The 22,650-nt window shown below is 39.9% G+C and overlaps 3 protein-coding genes across 3 annotated transcripts; 2 read left to right on the top strand and 1 right to left on the bottom strand.

The window, feature by feature from the left end:
• LOC110433187 (photosystem I reaction center subunit IV, chloroplastic-like) lies at window positions 454-1,468 on the bottom strand. Its single transcript, XM_021454974.1, has 3 exons — window positions 1,114-1,468; window positions 956-1,021; window positions 454-798 (listed from the first exon to the last, which is right to left on the bottom strand). The coding sequence occupies exons 1-3, from the start codon at window positions 1,360-1,362 to the stop codon at window positions 685-687; spliced, it is 429 nt and encodes a 142-aa protein (XP_021310649.1). The 5' UTR covers window positions 1,363-1,468; the 3' UTR covers window positions 454-684.
• Window positions 8,282-15,539, top strand: LOC8057939 (PTI1-like tyrosine-protein kinase 1). The gene is made up of 8 exons (XM_002461857.2): window positions 8,282-8,481; window positions 9,259-9,374; window positions 10,504-10,751; window positions 10,865-10,991; window positions 11,093-11,366; window positions 14,369-14,501; window positions 14,880-14,966; window positions 15,062-15,539. Exons 2-8 carry the CDS (start codon window positions 9,284-9,286, stop codon window positions 15,203-15,205), a joined length of 1,104 nt encoding a protein of 367 aa, XP_002461902.1. The 5' UTR covers window positions 8,282-8,481; window positions 9,259-9,283; the 3' UTR covers window positions 15,206-15,539.
• Window positions 15,673-18,137, top strand: LOC110432890. Its single transcript, XM_021454008.1, has 2 exons — window positions 15,673-16,867; window positions 16,976-18,137. Exon 2 carries the CDS (start codon window positions 17,435-17,437, stop codon window positions 18,023-18,025), a length of 591 nt encoding a protein of 196 aa, XP_021309683.1. The 5' UTR covers window positions 15,673-16,867; window positions 16,976-17,434; the 3' UTR covers window positions 18,026-18,137.

The following is a 22,650-nucleotide window of genomic DNA, read 5'->3' as shown; positions in this document are numbered from 1 at the left end:
AGACGACATAGACTACTCTTGAAGAAACACGAGAAATAATAAGCTTTGAACGCTCCCAAAATCCATGTATGTTAATTGTTTGACAACATTTGAAAACAAACTCAGACGATATATATATATATATAGAACTGGACATGTGAAGTTATTTGGGGATGCTGATTTTGTTCAATTCGTAACTAAACTGTTAAAGCTATTCCCCATGTTATGCATGTTATGTCCTCTAATATACTAAACTGTTCCCCATGTTGTACCAAGGTTGAGAAATCTTTTCCCCCATCTGTTTGTCATATTGCTACAGTTGCAAATAATTGATCTGCTATATATGCTGTATGAACTCCGGTATATATAATTAAATAGCTAGCATATGACTGCACAAGTGAGTTTTTAGCAGAGCCACAAATATATATGGTGCCAGAGAGAGATTTATGTGCATGCATACAAAATCACAAGAACAAAAAAAAAGAATACAGCAATATAATTTTAGAGCAAGAGAGATTATTGAGTCCACGGTGAATGAAGCAAGCAATTACATGATGATTATGGAGATTAAGCTATTACACATAAGATCGATGTTTGTGACGCTAGCTAGCACAGCATGCAGCTTCACAGCCTCATTTCACAACTACAAATCATCACACGGGAGCTAGCTAGCGCGCGCGGGCCGGGGAGCCCCTTGAGCCGGCCTCACTTTTGTTCATTCACCTCCTGGACCTCGTCCAAGGCGTAGTTGTTGGTGGACACGCCGGCGTAGTTCACCTTGTTGAACCGCACCACCACCGGGTAGCGAGTGTTGGGGTCCTGTATACATATATGATAACCCTAACAGTATGATTCTCTAGCTATATGTGGCATTGCCATGTTCCAACAAATTAACAAATAAATCCTTTTCAGTATATACTACAGCTATAGCTGTGTGTATATGCTCTAGCTAGCGGAGAGTGAGCTGGTAGTTAACCTGATCGACGGTGACGACGTTGCCGATCCCGTTGTACCAGTAGGACTCCCTCCTCAGGATCTTCACCTGGATGTGGCAACCGATCGATCATTGGCATACGCAAGAATAATCGTATCAGAGACCAAATCAAATCAAAAATCGGCGGCGTGGCTATGAACCTTGGTGCCCCTCTTGGGCCCGATCGGCGGCGGCTTCTCGGCCTTGGGCTTGGTGGCCACGGCGCCCTCCCCTTCCGCCGGTTCAGCCGGAGCTTCCGGGTCAGCCCGGACCACGAGCCTCCTGCCCAGCTGGTTGGGCGCCGGCGCGAAGCTGACGCGGCCGCTGCTGCCGCTGCCGCTGCCGGCGGTGGGCACGCCAGCGGCCAGCATGAACCGCGAGGTGGCCGACGCCATGTTGGTGCTGGCCATGGGCGTGTGGACTCTCCTTGCTGCGCGCGGGTGCTGAGTTCGTCTGGCGCGGATGGCCGGGGAAGAGAGAGTGAGGGTGAGGTGGTGTAGTACGAGCCAAAGGCCCGGTGGTGTAATGGCCTCAAATTGCATGCCCCGGATTATCCCCAGCCGGCGCGGCAGGGCGCCACGGGCGATTCCCGCCACTGGCCTCACGCCACCTGGCATATCTTATCCGTGGGATGGATTCGGGGTTCTCGGTGCCACTGCCACAACACGGCGGTATGACATGCTCGTCATGGTGGGATATAGCCATCACAAAAGTATCTTTTGCTGCTCGGGTTATCATGGTGGGGAGGATATACCAATAGCCATGCATGACAGATACAGTTGCCGGTTGACATTTGTGTAATTATTATTATTATATCTCTTCATTTTAAATATACGATGTTATCCTTCAAAAGAAAAAGAAAATATGGTACATGCTGAGGACAAGCCAATAAGAGCATGTCCGTTTGGCAGAAAATATTGATTGTTGATTTATTGTGAGAGAAGAAAAACACTGCGAAATGGCTGGCAGATTCGACAAATATTAGGCCTTGTTTAGTTTCCAAAAAAATTTAAGATTCTCCGTCACATCGAATCTTGTGGCACCTGCATGGAGTATTAAATGTAGACAAAACCAAATACTGATTACACAATTTACCTGTAATTTACGAGCTGAATCTTTTGAGTCTAGTTAGTCCATGATTGGACAATATTTATCACAAACAAACGAAAGTGCTACAGTAGCCAAAACCAAAATTTTTTCTCAACTGAACAAGGCCTAAGCTCAGACGAAGGTACCTAAGTCTTTAACTAGCAAGTGTGTCCGTATCTTGCAACAGTTGAAATAAAAATTATCAAACATTCATAGAAAGCAGAAATGGAGAATGTACATATCTATTTTTCTCCTTTTTATGAAATTCAAGAGGTATAATTTGTTAAAGAGCATCTGTACCAGATATTCTATCTCACTTTTATCTTGAAAACTTGGGAACAGAGGAGAAATGACAACATATTTGTGTGTTGCAAACGGATGATAAAGAAAAGTTGTCGAAAAACGTTCATAGAAAACATAAACGTTGAATGCTACACATCTATTCCCTTCCTATGAAATTTAATAGATATAATTTATTAATTAGTGTATATATGCATTAGTTTTGTGAGTTTAATGTTGGCAACCTATTAAATCCATCAAATTGAAAAACACAGACATATTTTCTCTTAAATATATCACACTAACTTAATTTTTCACGGTATACATATGTTGGGGTAATTAAATATTAAAAATCCATAATTGTAATCTCTGGTCATGTTAAGAAATTATTTGTCCACATGGGATTGGTCTTTCCACTAAACTAAAGATTATAATGGGAGACCTTTCTCATTTTTGCACGTAGTCGCTTTTCATTGATGATTGCACAAGTGCAGTGGGAGATTTATTTTGACTGGACAACAAACTCCTCAAGATCTTAGTTCTTATTTTTTCATTTGTTTGACTATCAACTTAATTAGATTCCATTATAACAATTTTTTATTTCTAATAAGAATTACAATATATGGTGGCGTGGGAAATGGAAATGGGGAACCTTTGTTTTCTAGGAATGTTAAGGATTCAAAGGCCCATAAAAACCCTTAGAAAATGGAAACATCAGTAAATGAAAGGGACAAGAAAAAAACGGTGGCAGAAATGGCATGAAAAATATAAATCAGAAAAAAAATTTGAACGGTGGCTTGAACAGCGTAAAAACAGAAAAAAAAACGAAATCTAATGGAAAAGGATAACATCAGAATAGTGTGAATTTGGACGTGTGAAAAAAGAAAATAATCTCAGTGACAGACGACTCTAACCTTAGATCAAATATAAATTCCAAGCCCGTAACAAAAGCTAGTAAAACAAAGAATTAGGGCCCATATACCACAGCTCTAGCTCAGAGATGTATGCTGGAAGTTTGTAGGCTAAATTAAAGCGGTTTAAATATTTTTATTTAAACAAAAATATATAACAAAATGAGTCAAATGTACATGTATTTAACATGCTTACTGCAGCTAAATGTACCCTAAATAATGCAATGAAGTGAGGAGGATTCCATCTACCGAAGAAGTCCAATGCATAGGATTTCGTAGAGGAAGGAGGAAGCATACCCGATCGAATGAGCCCACAAGAAATGGGAGAAGAGGTTCTTTGTGGGCTGAAATTTTTTTCCATCACTGATTTTGTTGTTCTATTTTGGCCCATGTTGTTAGTTCAGCTCACGTATTCTATATGTTTTGGCCCAACAATATTTTTAGTGGGGTTAGGATATTTTTTCTTCACTGCTATATTTGTTCCATGTATACTTATAATTTGTTCAATTCATTGAAAATCATTGCACCAATATAATTATATTATCTCGTTTATTTTTATAATATTGTATGGTACTTTATCCCTATTTATTAGTCCCATGGTATATGTTAATTTGTTCTATTTTGAATTTTATTGTTCCATGTATGCATACTTTTGTTCTAGATAACATACTTTATGTTCCGTATGTGTATATTCAACATTGTAACTTATTTGCATTAATATTTATTTTTTGAATTTAATAATATTGGTACAATATGAAAATAGTTTGGGTTTTGTGCGATGAGTTATGCTTTTTTTGGGTGTACAATTTTAGTTCTCTTATAAAAAATGTTTGTTTGACCAAAATATTATTTTTTCCAACTGAATATTTTTTGTTAAGATTGTCACATAGTATAACCTTCTTGTTTTATGAGCTCGCATGATTTGTTGCCAATGTGCAATTTTTTAGTTCCATGAGAAAATATTTCATTCAGTTCAATATTATTGTCAACACGAGTTTGCATTATTTGTTTAGGATAGATATATAATTCTTTCGTTGTTCTACTAGAATAACTTTTTGTTCCATCCTTCTTCTATTTTATTTTGTTTCTCTACTACAAAACATTTTTTTCATTTTTCCTCCATTAAATGAGCTTTTGTTTTTGTTTTGTTTTCCTCCCATTGATTTTTCTTTTTCATTCATTACATTCTTCTTAGCATTTTTCTCCTGATCTAAAACATTTTTCCTTTTCTTAAAAGTTTTCTTGACATTTCTAAACCTAGAACAATCTTTTACTGATGGTAGAACACCTTTTCTTATCCTAGAACAAATTCTTCCTAAATCGGGAAAATTATCCTATTTAGTAAAAATTGTCCAAATTGTCGTTCTATAAAATATTATCCAAATTTAATAAGTAGGGTCTCCTTTTAAATCATTTTTGTAAAATAGTATGGTACAAACATTAAATAATTTGGATTCTCAAATTAATACATTCAGGTAAACCCCAACAATCTCCAATTATCACAACACTTAAAGTAAATTTAAAATTTTAGGAAAATTATTGGCTCCATTGCGGTCTTATGTGCACACATACAACAATTGATCGTTTTGCTGAAATTTTATTTATGCTGGCGCTAATTCTAATCTCTTATAAGAGGAAAATACCGTTCTTTCACTGAGAAGTACATTATGCCGGCGTCATTGCTCAACTTGCTTCTCACCCTTGCTACCTGACTTGGTGAAATAATGAGCCGAGGGGCTTGTGCAGCACGCCGGTACATTCTCCACAGTCCAGCCTAAATGACGTTTTCGGCCAAGTTTAAAATTTTTTGTTCGCTTGTCTGAAAAGTCATAGCTGAAAATATTGTTCGCTAATTTATTAATAGAGAAGAACACTACTGACTGACAGAAAAATATGACTTACAAGACAAGCGATCAACATCGGCGCTAGAGGATGTGTGTGACCTGTTTGGGCTTGTGAGCACATGCTTAGTTTCTAAGCTACATGACACTTCTAACTAAGGCCTTGTTTAGATCCACAAATATTTTGATTTCGTTACTGTAGCATTTTCGTTTGTATTTGGTAATTAGTGTACAATCATAAACTCACTAGACTCAAAAGATTCGTCTCACGATTTATAAGCAAACTATGTAATTAGTTATCTTTTTATCTATATTTAGTGCTCAATTCGATGTGATAGAAAATTTTGAAAAGTTTTTGAGTTTAAAGACCTAAACGACGCTTTCGGCCAAGTTTAAGATCCGCTGCTACATTTTTACTCAATAATTTAATACATTATGAGTTAAGTATAGAGATTTAGGCCCTGTTTAGTTCCCCACTCAAAAAATTTTCATCCATCCCATCGAATCTTTGGACACATGTATGGAACATTAAATGTAGATAAAAAAAATAAATAATTACACAGTTTGGTTGAAAACGCAAGAGAAATCTTTTAACCCTAGTTAGTCCATGATTAGCCTTAAGTGCTACAGTAACCCACATGTGTTAATGACAAATTAATTATGCTTAATAGATTTATCTTGCCGTTTCTAGACGAGCTATGTAATTTATTTTTTTATTTGTTTCTAAAAACCTCTCCCGACATCCTTCCGACATATCCGATGTGACACAGAAATTTTTCATCTCTAATCTAAACAGGGCCTTAGACATTCCGCGAAACACTTTTTTTACAACAACCATATTTTATTAACCACAGCGAGCTGTTGTTAAGATAGTTACATTGGTGAGGTCTACATTGAGTAGAGCCTGAAGAAGAGAGCATATAGATCCACATTGAGATCTATTACAATGGAAGGCTTGTGTAGAGGGAGTAGAACTTTGGGCTTGTTTTGCCGAAGTATCTGCAGTTATATTTGCTTGTCTACTAATCTTGAAGAGTTGTGCTTGCAAGGTACCTGCAATGTTGAAATTTGACTATGTATATGGTTTGATCCTCCACTGTGGGGGTGATCCTGATGGTTTTGGTGAAGGAAATGCACCAGTTGTTGGGAATCTGAAAGAAAGTTGCAAGAATGTAGTTGTAGTGCTTTAACAATTGTCGCTCCTAGAGCAAGAGCAGCCGCTTCATCCATGAGAACAGAGTGGCAATTGTTCAGTTGAGCCTTTATGTAGATAGCTTGAGTTGGTTGGACCTGAAAATTAAGAATAAAAATGCCTAGACCTGCAATGTTAGTGTTAATGTTATAGCTGTCAGGCACTACTGCAACATCAACATAGCATCTTAAGTCTTGAAGGGAAGCAGGGTTGGGGCAGTAATATGGATTTGCTCCTTGGTTGGTATTAGTGTCCTGCAAAACAAAAGGTTGCATACCTGATGGGTGTGCAAACCCGACTGATGATTGGGGAGGGTTGTGTTCATAGTGGGTCATGTAGGCTTGGGCTGCTTGATGCACTTGTTGTGGCGTCCATTCCTTCCTGTTAAAGTGATAGTCGTTCCTAGCTTTCCAAATATACCATAGGGTGTAAAGGGTTTTCTAAAGTAAAGAGTCATAGTGTTGTCATTGATTATGAGAGACAGAGTATTTTGGATACCATCGACCTTCTAAGAAAAATTGGTTGTGTTGATAGATGGGTTTGTTGTAAGCCATACCTGTGCTGGCAAAATGCAATGGAAAAAAGGTGGGAGTCATTTTCAATCATATTGCATTTGTCACACCTGTTGTCACCTGTAGTGGAGAATCTGGTGGCTCTTTCTGTAGTGGAAGTGCTCTTCTAATGAGTCTCCAGGTAAAAATTTTAATGATGGGAGGGATACTTTTGGACCTCCAAACCCTGCATAAAATTCTTTTTGGTTGAGGAGCGATGCTTCTAGCACCTGTAGAAGGAAGCTGGATGTTATTGGAAGCAGAGAGGTAATTGTAAATAGCTTTGGAGGATCCTATTCCATCCTTAGCAGGAGTCCATCTGAGGATGTTACTGGCTGCTTTGTGAACAGTGGGAGTAGCAAGGATTTGTTGGACAGTTTGATTGTCAAAAGTAGTATTGAGGAGGTGAATGTTCCATTGGTGGGTGTTGGGGTACCAAAGGTCACTGATAATGTCAGGAAGGGGTTGTGTAGTGACTGAGAGTAGAAGGTGGTCATGGATGGAATTCCAGATGTTGCACCAAGGGATGGACCAGATGGAGTTGTTGCCTTGGTGGAGTTGGAGCTGTACATTGTCAGAAAATTTCTTTTTGACCTACAAGATAGAAGACCAAAAGGCAGATCCGGTGCCTGTATTAGTAGTCGTCCCAAAAGAAGCATTAGGATAATATTTAGCTTTGATCACTGCCGTTAGGAAAGGGTTTTTGTTGATAGCTATGTTGTAAGCCGTATGCATAATAAGGCTTTTGTTAACGAGATGCAGATCTCTTATGCCAGGACCTCCATTGTCTCGTGATTGGCAGATGTCCTCCCAAGATCTGAAATGGATAGAATTAGTAGCATTCTCATCCTGAATACCTGCCCACTAAAATCTTTTAATGATTGTAGTCAGGTCAGCAATAAAGGACTTGGAGAAGAGAATGGTGGCCATATAGTAAACATGAATAGCAGAAAGGACAGATTGAATGTAAGTTAGTCTACCTGCATAGTTAAGGTTGTTGAGGAATCCTAATGTACTTCCTCCATATCCATAAAGAAAGTCGTTTTGGACAAGGTTTGTATCAAACATTGAGAATGTAAATTATAAATAAATTTTAAGTTGTTGAATTTATAAATATGAAAATCATATGAATAGATTTGTCTTGAAAAATACTTTCATAAAAGTATATATACTGTATACACCACGTGTCGTTGTCCTAAACGACTTTTTTATGGGTACGAAGTGGGTATATTTTAAGATAAGAGTCCTGCTTCGGGAGACCCTGAAACTCTTCCAAATTTTAAATCTCCCACGGCTGCATTGGCTGCTTTTCTAAACTTTTAGATTGCACTGAATATTTTGCCGTCCGTGAGTCCATCCAGTCCAAATCCAATGGGGAAAAGAAAATGAAAGAAAGAAAAAAAAAAAAAGCAGAGAAGGGGTCTGCTGTGTGGTCCCGCAGGTCGCACCATTCACTCCCCTGTGTTCCGCCGAGACACGCGCCCCGCACGGCTCGCCCAGACTTTCCAGTTTCACTTGGGGACAGCACGCACCGCAGTCCGCAGCGTCTTTCCCTTCTGCTCGTCCTCCGCCTCCGTCGCAGGTGCCGGCGCTAAGCGAGGATCCCTCCGCCCCTCCCTCCGGCCGTCCGTCCCGACGGGACCTCGACTGGTATCGTCGGTCGCTGGTAAGGAAGCCCTAACTATTTTCTTCCTCGGATTGACTGCTTGCTTGCTTTTTGGAGTTGAGATCAGTTCAGTTTCTAGAGATTATCTCTTTTCTACGCTTGTGTGCCCTCGAATCCAAATCTTCCTTGCTAGGGGCAGATGCGCGAGCGCTCCTCCAATCCAATCCCCTTCCGGGTCCATGGATTTGCTTCGCTTGATTGATGCGTGGTGGACGGACAAGTACTGGTAGCAGTATGCATAATGATTAGTTTCCTTTTGGGATTGGTGGAAACACCAAAGGTCGCCCCTGGTAATAGCAGGAACTTGGTCTTGTAGTGGGATTTTTTTTTCTTGGAATCTCCTTCCGGTTCCAGGATGTACTAGTACTGCTCTCCACGCGCTTCTGGAAAAGGGCTGGCTGAAAGCGACCCGCATTGCTGCAATCACTCGTTCACTCACCTGAATAGTGGATACTGTCAGAAATGGATAACCCCAAACCCTCTTGAAAGAGGAACAAAATGGTACTGGCTTTCTTGAAATTATTCTCAGACTTGGACTGCTATGGGCCTGCTATTTATGTGAACAGATTTGTTAGCTCGCACATCAAATAGGTCTAGCATTCATGCTAACCGCCTTACTAAATTTGTGTGATGAGTACGGACGGATTGTACGCCCGGTACCTATTGACGGATTGGTTGCATGTAGCCATGCTGTGGCTGTGTGTGAGGAATGCCTTATTTCTGAAACTTTCCATTTATGCCTAACTCTGTTTTGCGTTTTTGTTGCATGTACTGAAGTGGCGACAGGTGACGGGACGGCGATATGAAGTGGTTATGTTGTAACTGCCATGTTGATGACGAGGAAGATGGCCACGACATGGAACAGGCCAAAACTCAGAGCAATAAGATAGACCGTACGTTGCTTGCTTTCAATGCTTGTCTTGTGAATTCTGGTATGATTGGGCCAGTTGAAGGTTACATAGGAACCGACCTATTGTTCTCTCTTGGCGCTTCATGGGAATTTGGAAACTTCAGTATTATTCAGTCTGAAGAATAGCTGGAAGCAGTTTTCTGGCCATTCACAGAAAGTTTTCATATTCTTTAATATGAATCAGATTATTGCTGGATATACACATACAGATGAGGTAGATCAAGAATTTTAGATATGACTTTGGGGACTAGTGGCCAGTAACTTGATATAGAAGTCAACCATCATAGTGTTTCTCATACCAAATTAACGCAGAGAAAATTCAATGGTACCATAGTGTTTCTTAGAATAATTTTAAGACTGGCAAATACAAGGTTACGTCTTAGTTTCCTATATCAAATGTGTAGATAGCAGATACAAAGATGCCATCATATTGTTCTCTATATAAAATGCTTGAACATGAGTCATCAGATGCAAAAATCTCATTATAGTGTTTCTCATATCACATATACACACCTGTCTATGCAGAAAAAACTGTGTCGGAACCCTATTTCTACTTGTTACCTTTGGGTTGCACGGTTTGCCCCTGTTCTTTTTTGGGGGACCTAATTCATTGTGTTGGAAGGTAGACACTAGACAAAGAAGTATTGGAACACCATACCTAGTTTTTACTATGTCATATATCTGCTTAGCATTGACCAATCTCCTTTTCTTTTTAAGGGACCCAAGTTGTACAATGCTCATAATACATGTCTTTTATTTTTATTCTTCCTTGTGTTGTCCGCCAAGGTGTTATTTGTCTTATTGCATGTGCGCTGCCTGTGTCTCTTTGCACAGAAGTTTCCAAGGTTTTTTGCTAGAATTTGTTTGAATGACTAATTTGAGACCTACTCCCTCCATTCCAAATTATAATATGTTTTGGCTTTCTAGATACATATCTTTTGCTATGCACTTAGATATACACTATGTCTAGATACATAGTAAAAGCAATGTATCTTGAAAAGCCAAAACGTCTTATGATTTGGAACAGAGGGAGTATGTATTAACTACTAAATGTCTTTTAGCTACATCATTTATATCTCGAGTCTTTGCTGATTTAACTTTTATCTTTTCAGCCAAGCAGAAGTCTTCAAAACCTCCTGTTAGTCAACCTGAGCCAGAGTTCTCCCCTCCTACAATTGATGTCCCTGAATTGTCGTTGGATGATTTGAAACAAAAGACTGATGATTTTGGATCAAGCGCTCTGATTGGTGAAGGTTCTTATGGACGAGTGTATCATGCTACTTTGGATGATGGGAGGCAAGCGGCAGTTAAAAAGCTTGATGCATCTGAAAATGAGCCTAATGATGAGTTCCTGAAACAGGTGAGCACTGACAGCACTTTAAGCTTCTTGACTTTGTGTTCATATTCCTCATACGTAGTTGATAATGTCAGAAGGGGAAGCATGAGAAAATACATATGTTCTCTGTGTTGCAGGTCTCACTGGCATCAAAGCTAAAACATGAAAATCTTGTTGAGATGTTGGGTTACTGTGTGGATGGGAATTATCGTATACTTGCATATGAATTTGCAACCATGGGTTCGCTTCATGATGTTTTACATGGTAAGACATTAAGCACCCAGTACCCTTTTCATGTCACATGTGCACACATAGGATGTCATATCATCTGTGATGAATCTACATCATATTCCTTTATACAACAGGAAGAAAAGGCGTTCAAGGCGCGCAGCCTGGACCTGTACTTGACTGGATGCAAAGGGTCAAAATTGCTATTGAGGCTGCAAAAGGTATAGAATATCTGCATGAAAAGGTTCAGCCTTCAATCATCCATCGGGACATCAGATCAAGCAATGTACTGCTGTTTGAGGATTTCAAGGCAAAAATTGCAGACTTCAATCTTTTGAACCAAGCACCAGATATGGCAGCTCGGCTCCATTCAACTCGTGTATTGGGAACTTTTGGATATCACGCACCTGAGTAATTGTCTAATCCTTATTCATAATAATTATCTTCTTTGTGGCACATTCATCTTCATCAATGTTACTCTGACTACAGCTTTCTCAGTGCAACTGTAGGTTTCCTAGTTCATACCTTGAACTTAGTGTAGCTTTCATGCCAGTTTAGTTAAGCCCTGACTGCCACCTTAATGACTTTATATTCTTTATAATTATTTAACTGGTAGTTTGTGCAATTGTGCTCATGTTATTAGCTACTATATTTTAGCATGCTTATCTTGTTGATTGCTATGTCTTTTTTTTTTGTTGTGAAATATGTAACTGGTAGTTTTGTTACTTAAGTTATCATGGTTCAAGCTTTCATAAAAAAGGTTATTATTGACATCATTCTTCAAAGATGTGGCAGTTTGGAAGCACACATGCATGCCAACAACTGAAGGCACATTTTCTTTTTGAAGAAAATGAAAACCATATTGCAAACCCATGTACAGGCAGCCTCTGTCGAAAGACAAATGGCTGCCCTAACTAATACTCTTGATCCTTATGTTGAACAGAAAATTATTTATCTGTACCACGGTTGCAAGGAATATGGAACACACCGATGCCATAGAATTTTTCCACCTAAATGTAGAATTGAACCCATACCATGTACTGTGAATCAAGTCAAGGTCAATTTACCTGGTAACTATGATGCTAGTCAACCTTTGGGTCACTTTTCTTCCTGCAGTCGTTTATGCACATAAGTACATATAAAAACCTATGGCCATCTTTTGTTTTCCCTAGCCGTCATCTATCTGCATAGTATTACATATCAAAGATGTTGAATTCTACTTTCTTATGAGGATACATACAAGTACAAGTACTTCTAACACATGCACTAGCAAGTATGCTGATTTATAACATTACTGTTTTTGAAATCATTAGTTCCATTAACAAAGCCAGACCAATGTACTTGCAAGGCACGAACCCCTGCATGACAACAGTACATGGGTTGGTGAGGCACTGAATCTGTATGGAATCAGTTGGCCAGCGTTTTACTTGTGCCATTTGGTTAATAGAATAGAATGAAATGCATGGCTATTGAGAAAAGCTGGACCTTGGCTATGTAGATGATGAAGAATATTATGACGAGTTTGCACAATTATACTCTAAATCACTTGTAACTACATATCTTGAAAAGATCACTTACTGCTGCAATATATTAATGAAAACAATGGCTATATACATATATGTTATATTCATATAAGCTCGTGTTTTGGTGGTGATTTCCCATTGTATATTAACTTAACCGCTTGTAAAGTGGACATGCCATCATATAGTGACATAGCTACCACATTACCTGATTTTCATTTGTGTACAATAGTTGTTTCTGTGGAGGCACCATTGGGATTCTTTTTCACACAAGGTTACCCAGTGCGGCACTGATAATATATTACAGTCAGCAGTCACAGTAGGTTTTCTTGAACTGATAGCAAATATTAAATACCATCAGTATTGAACCTGACCTTCTGATAATCTTTGGGTCTTTAGTCCCTTTTATTTTCAATATTTCAAAAGATTGCTACCTGTGTTGACTAAAAGAAAACTCTAGTACATGTGCTTGATTATTTCATTTTTAAGAATGTTGAACAACAAAACTAATATGTCAAGATAGTGTATTTTAACATCCTAGAAGGCCACCTGAAAACGATAATTTGCCATGTGCTACTGGCTATCGTATTCCATGTATTACCAAATTCCACTATATATGGATTTAGTACACATTTTGGAGCCCACAGAACTTTTTTGGATGTAAACTGACAGGACCTGCTGTGAATATTAAAAAATATAGGGGAAGCAACCTAAGCCAAATGGAAAACCAAGGGAAGAAAGAAAACTAAGAAAGAAAACTAACTGTAAAGGAGAGCAGCAATCAGGAAAGAAACACCACACTGGAAAAAGCCTTTTGCAGAACTTCACATTGCAAAAAAAATTTTCCTCGAAAAATGCAGGAGAGCTGCGCATCATTCTATTAAGAAGTGAAAAGCACCCATACAACACCACCCCCCCCCCCCCCCCCAAAAAAGAAGAAACGCGCCCGAGACAAAAAATCAGTACTCCTCCATCCCAAATTGTAAGTCATTCCAAGAATCTTGGAGAGTCAAAGCATTTTCACGTTTGACCAAAATTATAGAGAGAAATACTAAGGTTTGTAACGTAAAGTGAGTATACTATGAAAATATAATTAAGGGAGAATCTAATGATATTTAGTTGGTATCATAATAGTTATTATTTTATCATATAAATTTGGTCAAATTTACAAAAGTTTGACTCTCCAAGATTCTTGGAATCACTTACAATTTGGGATGGAGGGAGTACCATTTATACTTTAACCTAGTGTGCAAGGGGCTCGCCTCCCTTTTGTTTTGTTTTCTTGATTTTTTTTGTTTTTTTGTTTGTTAAGGTGTTTTCTTGATTTCAGTAGTGTGCCCAAGATAATGTGGGTTGCATGCTTTGTTCATGTCTTGCATTTTCTTTTGCTATCAAGACATGCTGACATTTCTTTTGGAACTTTTGAATACCAGGCTTACATTTGTTTCTGCCCTTGATTAGTTATTTTGGATTTACTACATTGGTTGATCTGTTATTGGTGTTGCTTCATATCATAATTAATTAATCAACTAATGATAGGTTTACAGTAACAAATCTAGCAGGATCAATGATTTATGTTGAAACATTGTGGCAAAAATATATATATTTTTTATCCGTGAACTTTTGAAACTTTTGAATACCAAGCTTACATTTGTTTCTGCCCTTGATTCGCTATTTTGGATTGGTTACATTGGTTGATCTGTTATTAATGTTGCTTCATATCATAACTAATTAATCAACTAATGCTAGGGTTACATTAACATAAATCTAGCAAGATCAAGAATTTGTGTTGTAACATTGTGGTGAAAATAGTTTTTTTTATGCATGAACTGTAGAAATATTTGAAGCCCTGATTTTCTTTCTGCCTTTCTAATTTGGTGCTACTTGGTACAGATATGCTATGACTGGTCAGCTGACACAGAAAAGCGATGTCTACAGCTTTGGTGTAGTTCTTTTGGAACTTTTGACTGGAAGGAAACCAGTAGATCACACAATGCCTCGAGGACAACAAAGTTTAGTCACATGGGTAAGTTATTTTGCTAACTCACATTGGAGAATGGTTGCTTATGTGTTGTACAATAATACTGCTATTGCCATACTGACATGGTTTCGCAAAAATAGCCTAGTTGTTACTGGATACTGCTATTGACATACTGACTTGGTTTCTCAAAAAAAAAGCCTAGTTGTTTAGATGTTACTTGAGGTAGAAACATAGGCAAATCAATCCACTCTCAGGTTCTATTCATCAGCCAATTAGTATCTAGGCACCAAGGCTTACTGAAAAATGAGAACTGATCCTTATCGTTAGAATTGGTGATGGCCTTTTGTCAGTAAACCCCAGAAGCTAGATCAGAAAAAGGTAGGGAAGTATTCATTCTTATGTACATTTGTTTGTTTCTTTCAGGCTACTCCAAGGTTAAGTGAAGACAAGGTGAAGCAATGTGTGGATCCCAGGTTGAAGGGAGAATATCCTCCAAAGGGAGTCGCTAAGGTTGACATTTTACCCCCTCATACACGTCTCTGTGAATGACGTTTTACATTAATTTCGCCATCTTTTATTGATGTAATCCTTTGGACACCCTGCAGCTTGCTGCAGTGGCAGCTCTATGCGTTCAATACGAAGCAGAGTTCAGGCCCAACATGAGCATAGTTGTGAAGGCGCTTTCGCCTCTCCTTCAACAAAGACCTGCACCAGCCACCGCAGAGCCAGCCCCGCAACCTGTGAGCTGAAACCAGTCATATGTGATGGGACCCTCGGCATGCATTCAACCAGCACATTCTATGAGTCATTGAGAGTATTTTGGCTATTTGTTCTGTAGCATTCTCAGTTGGGTACAGCATACATGAACTTGCCTCTACTGTTTGTGGACAACAACAGTTCGTGGCTTGATGTTGGCGCCACACAATGGTATATGCAGTAGGCTCGAAGTTGTTTTTTTACCTTCTCTACCAATACCAACTGTTTGTAGGTTTCAGAATTCGTTGCTTGAAGAATGATGCAGAATGATCTGGACTTTTTACCTTTGGCGTGGCGTTGCTGCCTTGCCTTCCATGCTGGTTATCATGAACTTCCTCCCAAATCACAATTCACTTTTAATTTGTTGTAAGCCAAAATTCTTAAACTGTGATCAAGTTTATGAAATATAGATATGGACGTCTAAAACACCAAATAAGTGCAAGAGTTTGTAGAAATACATATTGATATCTAAAATACCAAATAAGTGTAACATATATTGCATGATAGATTGAATGAAACTAGTTGGTGGTGTAAATATTGGTATACATTTCTATAGATTTAGTTGAAATTAAAGAAGTTAAACTTAGGACAAAACTAAAGTGACGTATACATAGTAATTTATAATTTACAGCAGTAGGCAGCAACTCGTGAAGTGAACCAGTCCTGGCCGCCTTGTGTTTGGTGTTTCGAAAATGAGGGCCAAAGTTGCTTATGCGTGACAGTTGAGCAACTTCAACGATAGCACCTAAAATAGGGTCTCTATTTATTTATTTATTTATTTAGGTTTTGAGGATTTTTCCTACTTCTGATGGTTTTGTTTATTCAGCTCAGTTCCAGTAGTAACCTCAAATTTGGGTTCCTATTTTTAAAGACCTAGTAACCTTTAAATTAGGGTTCCTATTTTTTAGACCTATTTGGCAGCTATATTACTCTTATTATTTTCTATTTTCTCATGTACGATTCCGTTGCTGTTGTCCCCACCTAGTGGTAAAGAATAGCATGCTCACGAGCCTCATCCTATTTGGGACAGTGTAACTCGTTAGGAGTATGCTCGCGGGCCCCATCCATAGAGCATCTCCAACAAGTTTGCATAATTCACTTGGCAAATTTCTAGATTTGCCAAGTCTAAAACCCAAATGCCAAGTGAACAAAAAGGTATACTCCAACAAGTTGGCATTTGGGCTTTGCAAATTAAAAACTAAAGGCCCACAGGTCTTAATTTTTTTGGTGGGTCCGGTTCCAGGCATCAGAAACCCACCGGTTCCATCCCAGTCGGTGGCACGCGGCCGATCGACCTGGCCGCCTCTCCGCCTTCTTGCGTCGCTTCGCATGCCGTCGCTCCGATCCAGAGCCGCGCGCCCCTTCTTCCTCCTTCTGCTGCGCCCCTTCTTCCTCCAACCAGCCACCATGCCAAGGAAGAGATCCCGTGCTCGAAGTCAGCAGCTAGAAGATTCTTCATCCGATGACGACGTCCTTCTCCTCTCCTCGGCTGCTCAAATCTCCAGCAATCTGTTGAACGTCCGCAAGAGAAGGCCCGGAGGCTCTGTCCCTGGTCATCGGGTAATTTATCGTGATAGGGAAGGCGGCCATAAAAGGATGTTCTAAGATTATTTGGCCGATAATCCAACGTATGGTGAAGATATTTTCCGTCGAAGGTACATAGTTTCATCTACACATCAGATTTGTTTGTAGTATGTGCTTTCTTATTTTTTTGCTCAAATATGTCCTAGCTATCACATCGGATATGTACTTTTTGCCTTTAGGTTTAGGATGTCGAAAAAGCTTTTTCTACGCATAATGAAGGTCGTTGAAGAGCATGACAATTATTTCGTGCAAAAAAGAAATGGTGCCGGTGTACGTGGACTGAGTTGCTTCCAAAAGGTCACTGCCGCTATGCGGATGCTCACTTATGGGATTCCAGCGGATGCTACGGATGAGTACATTCGCATCGGCGAAAGTACCGCACTAGAGAGCCTTCGAAAGTTTGTTGCAGCAGTGGTTGATATCTTTGAAGATGAATATCTGAGGTACCCCAATGAGAAAGACACAGAACGCTTACTTGCCATGGGTGAGAAGAAAGGTTTTCCTGGAATGTTAGGATGCATCGATTGTATGCATTGGGCATAGAAGAACTGTCCATATGAGAAACAAGGTCAGTACAAGGGGCATGTGGACAAACCCACTATCATTTTGGAGGCCGTTGCTTCGGATGATCTTTGGATATGGCATGCCTTTTTTGGATGCCTGGGTCGCACAATGACATCAACGTTCTTCACCGTTCCCCTTTGTTTGCAAACTTGGCGGAGGGTAGAGCTCCAAAGGTTAACTATACAGTGAATGGCCATGATTATACGATGGGATATTATCTTGCAGATGGGATATATCCCTCATGGGCTACATTAATCAGTTCCATCACTTGTCCAATTGGTAACAAGAACAAATATTTTGCAAAGGCACAAGAAGCTGCGAGGAAGGCCGTGGAGAGAGCGTTTGGTGTTCTTCAAGCAAGGTTTGCCATTGTTCGTGGACCGGCTCGTCCTTGGGACATAGAGACACTAGCATTGATCATGAAGGCTTGTATTATCATGCACAACATGATAATTGAAGATGAAGGGCATGTGGATCCCGACGAGCGTTTTGAGGACGGTGATGACAATGTGGAACTTGAACGTGGGCAGCCCACTCAAACATTAGAAGAATTCATTGAGGCGCACAAAAAGATCAGAAACTCCGAAACACATGTCCAACTCAAAGAAGACCTTATTGAGCATCTTTGGAACCATCATCCCGATTTATATAGCTATAAAATTTGATTAGTACTTTATTTTTCAGAACATCTGTACCACTGTTATTTTCGGATGTCATCTCTGTTATTTTCGGATCATATTTACCACTGTTTTTTAAATTGGATCAGTTGTTTTAATTGATGTGTATGTCATCTCTGTTATTTCATGCGCATTCTGTGTTTCTGTTGCTGGCATTCTCTGTTATTTCACATCCCACAACTTGTCAAAAAAAAAAAAGTTGGACTAGGAAAACTGTGCGTGGAGTCCATGTGTTTGTGAAAATCCTGCAAGATTCTTCGGCTCAGACACCAGGCAAGGTAAGCTCCTGTTTAGGTGAGGTATCTGTGCCCGAGTGTTTCTTTTGGCTGGATGGAAAGAAAGGTAGCTTCTTCTGCATTGGGTCTGGCAAGGATAGTTGGATATGGAGCTACAAATACTGAATTATGGAGTCTAAGTTAACCTGTTCCATTCTCTAAAAAAACGGGCACATGGTCCTGATAACTGAATGCAAAACCAACACAAAATAAACTGAATTGAAGACTAAAACCAACACAAAACTGAATTAAACAAAAGGTTCTCATAACTGAAAAAATGCCGGATACATGGTACTGATAACTGAATGCATTACAAAATAAACTAAATATAAACTAAATGAGCAAACTGAATTAAACTAAGGTTTTGATAAACTGAATTCAATCTTGATCTAATTAGCCATACGGCGAGCAATGATCTTCCTCTGCATAACTTCATAGTACTCAAGCTGCAGCGCGTCGAGGTTGCTCTTGTCCACTTGCATAATTTCTTTTTCTTCTTTCATCAACTTGGCTTCAGCTAATTTTGCTTCATTTGATGCTCTCTCCTTGTCCACCTCTAATGCAGCCTTGTCTAGCTCAAGAGATTGCTTGAACCTTTCCTCTTTTGCCATCTCTTTTTCCTTGTCCAATGCCTCTTTTTTTGCCCACATTTTTTCTATAGCGTCCATGCAAAGTTCAGCAGCTCCACCTTGCCTAAGATTTGTTTGGACTTCTTGATCCCGTCTGATCTCTTCCTTGGTTGAGCTTGTTCAGCACCTTCTTCTTCTACTACTTCGGTGATGCTTGCTTCGTCATCCCTTGGCCTGGACGACTTGGGGTGCTTCTATTTCTTCTCTTTATTCGTTGCTTCTTTCTCCAACAAGGCAAGCTCAATCCTCTTCAACTTCCATTTGTCCTCGGCCTTCAATATTTCATAGCAATGCATAAGCACAAAGGACTTCTTCTCCTTGTCCAATGCCGAGTACATCTTTCCAGCTTCATTGATCTAAAAAATAAATTTGTCAATGTACACATCATGTAAAATAAACCAAAATTAAAAATGACTACAAATCTGAATACCTTGTTTTGGATAGTCAAACCACTTTGATTCCTTCGTTCTATCGCCTCCATGCATGCACAATACTTGTTCACAGATAACTGAATTGCTAACCACCTATGCATAATTGAACTTTGTGTCCTCACAACTGCAGTTTCCTTGCTCTTCTCAAAATAAGAATGAACTTTTTTCCAAAAGGATGCACGAGTTTGATTGGCACCGTGAATGGGGTCCTTGCTAACCTTCAACCAACCGTTGCATATGACTTCATCCTCCTGGAACACAAAATTCTTGGTCCTCTTGGATCCTTTTGTACAGCGAGTTGCTGGCACCTCTTCCACATCGTCCCGATGTTCAGTTTCTTGAGTCATCGGAATGTTGAGGTCACTGATGCCAGCAAGAACACCTTCATTGGGAACTCCATGGAGAAGTATGTCACTCAAAAATCCCTCCCCTTGCATTTGATCTGTACAAAAGGGCAGTGGCATCTCAATTAGAAAATGCAGTACCATCGATAGGGCAAAACATGAAAACCTAAAGGGCAAATCAAGATGAAAACTACCAGCAGCAGCAACAAGAATAATGTCGTTCTACCCTAATTAAGACGGCCACAGCAGATCGATATTCTTATGTACGCAGCAGCAGATCGGTCCTATCTACCTTTACCCTATCTACGCAGCAGCAGATCGGTACCATCTCATACGAATACCCCTATCTACGCAGCAGCCGATCTAGAATCAAATGAAACAAGGAAAGGAAAAGAGGGCGAAGAACATACCTGGAATGCCGAGGACGTCGTCCATCCTTCTCTCGGCGACGGGAGATCTACCTCTTGGCGACAGCGCGGTAGAAGAGAGGACCGACGGCGCGGTCGAGGAGCACTCCAGCGATGGCGCGGTCTTGCGCGGACTGAGCGAGAGGAAACGAAGAGGCGGCACGATGAAATAGGAAGAGGCGCGATCTCTTTCCTTCTAGGCCCGCGGGAAAAACGGAAAGGGCTAGACGTTTTCCCGCGCGCGGGACAACCGGAGACGCCCGAAAAAACGACGATGCCAAGCGTGCGCGCAAATATGCGCCGGGAGGGGCTGATTTTGCCAACCTTGGCAATTTGCCAAGTCTATTTGCCAACTTGTTGGATGATGGATTTTGTGGTTTTGCCAAAAATCAAGATTTGCCAAGTGCATTTGCCAATTTGTTGGAGATGCTCTTAAGGACAGTGTAGCTCGCTGTGAGTTAAGCTACAATTCTCCACCTCCACCTATAACCTGAGGGGCTAGCATATCGTTTCAAAACCTTAGGGCCTTAGAGGTAAGAAAGGTACAAGGTTTCCCACCCCCATATGAGCGACATGCATTCAGAACATTAAAACTTACCAAAGCACTACCTCCAGTTCAGTACTTAATCGACACAGACGGACTAGTACAATCAAAGCCCTTACCCTATTGTAGCATCCTGTTATGAGTGATAGCAGGTTCACCCATGTTTACCAAGAGTCCTAAGCATACTAGCTACATGGATCCTATTACTAGGACTCATAAGATAGATATATATGTATGTGGGTTTCATCCAACTCATGTAACCTAATGCAATAACGCAATAGTGAACTTGTAAAATAGAGGCTATGCACCGGGGCTTGCCTTGGGCAGTCTCGAGGTTAATTACAAAGTCATTAGGGTCTTTGGGAATCTCTTCCACATACTCCTCGTCGACTTCTTCATATCTCGGCTCTTGGGTTGGCACGGTCTTACCAACTTTTGTTTCTATATGTATGGATGAGGGTGCAATAGGCAACAATTTAACCAACACAACAAAGCATTACAAAAAACAAGTTAAACACTACCATATGCGAACAAGATAACACTATAACTCTTTAATCTTTACTGATATGTTTTCTGAACATCATAATTTTACACAACCTGATTACACTTAAAAATAAGGCTACTGTATAAAAATCACGAATTTTGGATAAACTATATTACCACAACAAATGCAACATCATATAATAAGGAATAACTGCATACCACATACAAACTCAACACAGCTGTGAAACTTTTTATGTATATAAGCAACTAGTGGTGTATTAAAGCTACTCTAGAACTTCTACACAGTTTGGATTTAAACAGAGGTATTTAAAAATAAAACAACCAAAACATAGATCTGCACGTAACCGCTAAACAGAAGCTCCACAACTATTGAAACTTTGCAGGAACACTAGAGCTCTAACATAACCAACATACTGTAGTTTTCCGTGATTTATTGAGGACAAGAACTTCCTATAAAAAAATATACCACGGCCATCATAGATTAATGGTTACAGCAACTATTTATTAGCCACAGCATGATTAAACACTTTCACTGCGTGTATATATACTCAACAAGGTTCTACTAAAATTTGCTGCACAATTTTTGGAGCATAGATTTATTTATATAGAATTGACGAAATTGCAGCATTCCTGGAAAAAGAATAGACAACCGAAAAAAGAAAAAGGGCATTCAGTTCAAAAGGCCCAGCGTGCAGCCCAACCGGGCACGGTCCACGTGCTAGAAGTGGCCCAGCCGAACAGAGGCCCAACGAAATGTTTGCTGCTTTTTGCATCAGGAACCTCGGCTTGAGGCTTGGGCCTTGTTTAGTTCGAAATTTTTTTGGGAAATCGATATTGCAGCATAGGTCTTGTTTAGTTGGCAAAATGTTGGGATTTTAGGTACTGTAGCACTTTCGTTTGTTTGTAGTAAATATTATCCAATTATAAACTAATTAGGGTCAAAAGATTCATCTCGCGATTTACATGTAAACTGTGTAATTAGTTTTTATTTTCGTCTAAATTTAATACCTTATACATATGCCGCAAGATTCGATTTGACGGAAAATCTTGAAATTTTTTAGGAACTAAACAAGGCCTCGCTTCTAGGCCGCGCTTGAGGCTTCCACTTGCGCACGCAGGTCACGATGGCTTGGGCACCCTTGGGACGAGGCGAGGCAGTGAAGGCGGCCAGACGCTCAGCACGTTGTCGTGTGGTCGGGGCAGAGCGCGCGAGCGCGGTTGGTCGTCGTCGTTCGGGCTGTCCGCAGCGAACGCGTGGAGGATGGAGACGGGGGCGCGGCGCGGTGCTACGCGAGGCGGGTCGCGCGGGGCTCCTCCCAACCAGCGTAGAGGGAAGCAGGTGCGCAGCCACCTGGCGATCCCCGGCTGGTCCTGTTTGGTTGCTAGCATTAAAGTTTATATAGCTCGTCACATCGAATATTTGGATATATGCATATAGTATTAAATATAGACTATTTATGAAATTAAAAACAAAGCTAG

The sequence above is a fragment of the Sorghum bicolor genome, chromosome 2 (assembly GCF_000003195.3).
Source record: "Sorghum bicolor cultivar BTx623 chromosome 2, Sorghum_bicolor_NCBIv3, whole genome shotgun sequence".
NCBI classification, from domain to species: domain Eukaryota; kingdom Viridiplantae; phylum Streptophyta; class Magnoliopsida; order Poales; family Poaceae; genus Sorghum; species Sorghum bicolor.
The sequence above is the reverse complement of the archived record's forward strand: the minus strand, read 5'-3'. Positions and strand labels throughout refer to the sequence as shown.

Bases quoted from the DNA above. Each gene is read 5' to 3' on its own strand.
- LOC8057939 (XM_002461857.2), top strand. From the start codon at position 9,284: ATGAAGTGGTTATGTTGTAACTGCCATGTTGATGACGAGGAAGATGGC. The intron at 10,992-11,092 runs GTAAGACATTAA...TTTATACAACAG, and splicing joins GCTTCATGATGTTTTACATG to GAAGAAAAGGCGTTCAAGGC. The intron at 14,967-15,061 runs GTTGACATTTTA...GACACCCTGCAG, and splicing joins CTCCAAAGGGAGTCGCTAAG to CTTGCTGCAGTGGCAGCTCT.
- LOC110432890 (XM_021454008.1), top strand. From the start codon at position 17,435: ATGGCATGCCTTTTTTGGATGCCTGGGTCGCACAATGACATCAACGTT.
- LOC110433187 (XM_021454974.1), bottom strand. From the start codon at position 1,362: ATGGCCAGCACCAACATGGCGTCGGCCACCTCGCGGTTCATGCTGGCC. The intron at 1,022-1,113 runs GTTCATAGCCAC...TGCCACATCCAG, and splicing joins GGCCCAAGAGGGGCACCAAG to GTGAAGATCCTGAGGAGGGA. The intron at 799-955 runs GTTAACTACCAG...ATATGTATACAG, and splicing joins ACGTCGTCACCGTCGATCAG to GACCCCAACACTCGCTACCC.